The 1,265-nt window shown below is 48.4% G+C and overlaps 1 protein-coding gene across 2 annotated transcripts in view; it reads right to left on the bottom strand.

Annotated features, from left to right (window-relative positions):
- Window positions 1-332: 332 nt before the first annotated feature.
- tmem176 (transmembrane protein 176) overlaps window positions 333-1,265 on the bottom strand; it is a 6,602-nt gene continuing 5,669 nt past the window's right edge. For both annotated transcript variants that reach the window (XM_064337757.1, XM_064337756.1), the window contains exons 6-7: window positions 1,121-1,237; window positions 333-610 (exon numbers count right to left, since the gene is read on the bottom strand). In XM_064337757.1, the coding sequence (XP_064193827.1) occupies window positions 551-610; window positions 1,121-1,237 (177 nt within the window). In that variant the 3' untranslated portion in view covers window positions 333-550. The remainder of the gene's footprint in view (window positions 611-1,120; window positions 1,238-1,265) is intronic.

Below are 1,265 nucleotides of genomic sequence, written 5' to 3'. Positions count from 1 at the left end.
TTGGCCAGTCAAGAACGTTCCAGTTCTTGACCTGTAAAACGAATTGGTTGCTATGGCAGTGTGTTTGGGGTCATTGTCCTGTAAGGTGAGGTGAGGTGAGGCACTGTCCAGCTATTTCTGAGACATTTGGTTGAGTCTGAGCAGATCAGATGTTCCTGTTCACTTCAGAATTCATCCAGCTGCTGCCATCAGCAGTCACATCATCAGTAAAGTGATCCAGTTTTACTGGGATCGACAACTCTTTGGTCCTCATGCTGAGAGACAACAGCAACCGACTCCAAATGCAAAAGCCAAAGGACCTTTTTGTTAGGAAGCAAAAAAACACACAGTGGTTTGATATAAATGATTTATTTCTTATTGCAGAAAAAAACAGACATAATCTCCATAAAGACAAAGTGTGCCTGAGTGCAGACTGTGTAAAGGTATAAGATGCTGTTTATACAACACAAGGCTATAGTGTGCATCATACTTCATATCCAACAGCTGACAGCGACAGGGGAGGTGGACATCTGGAGTCAGTCAGGGCTGACTTTCCTCCAGCTGCGATTGGTCAGTTGAATTCTATAGGCGTGGCCCCAGTGGGGGATGGTGGGATAAGCTGGTTTAAGGCCTGAAACGGAGGGAGGGGAGAACAATCAGGGTTTCATTGGGGGGGGGCAGCAGTCAGGATTTCTTTGGGGGGGGCAGCAGTCAGGATTTCTTTGGGGGGGGGGATTGCAGTCAGGGTTTCTTTTGGGGAGGGGTTTCTCAGAGCCCTCATTGGCTGAGGGCCATAAGTAACATTTACCCAACACCAACTACAACCTAAAGCTGCAGTCCCAGGTAAGGGGAGCATTAATGGTGGAACACAAAACTGCAGCGCTCATCAAGATGACAGTTCTAGTACAACTGGTGGAACACAAAACTGCAGTCCCAGGTAAGGGGAGCATTAATGGTGGAACACAAAACTGCAGCGCTCATCAAGATGACAGTTCTAGTACAAACACTAAAGTCAGAGAGTTTGGTCCCATTCATGAGAAAGCTGGGGTAGCCGTGGCTAACCCAGGAGAGCGAGGTCAGGAGAAACGGATGAATTCAGGGGGGAAAGAGGAGTGAAACGGACCACACTGGTTCCTCTCACCGTGTAATCGTTGAAACGCTTGCGCTCCCTGTAGAGATTGTAGCTCAGAATGGAGGCGATAATAGCCTGGACGATGGTGAAAAGAAGGAGTGAAGACTTTACTCCTCTGCTGAAGGCCTGAGAGAGAGGGGGGAGAGAGGGAGGG

Source organism: Anguilla rostrata, chromosome 5 (assembly GCF_018555375.3).
Source record: "Anguilla rostrata isolate EN2019 chromosome 5, ASM1855537v3, whole genome shotgun sequence".
In the NCBI taxonomy this organism is placed as follows: Eukaryota; Metazoa; Chordata; class Actinopteri; order Anguilliformes; family Anguillidae; genus Anguilla; species Anguilla rostrata.
The sequence above is the reverse complement of the archived record's forward strand: the minus strand, read 5'-3'. Positions and strand labels throughout refer to the sequence as shown.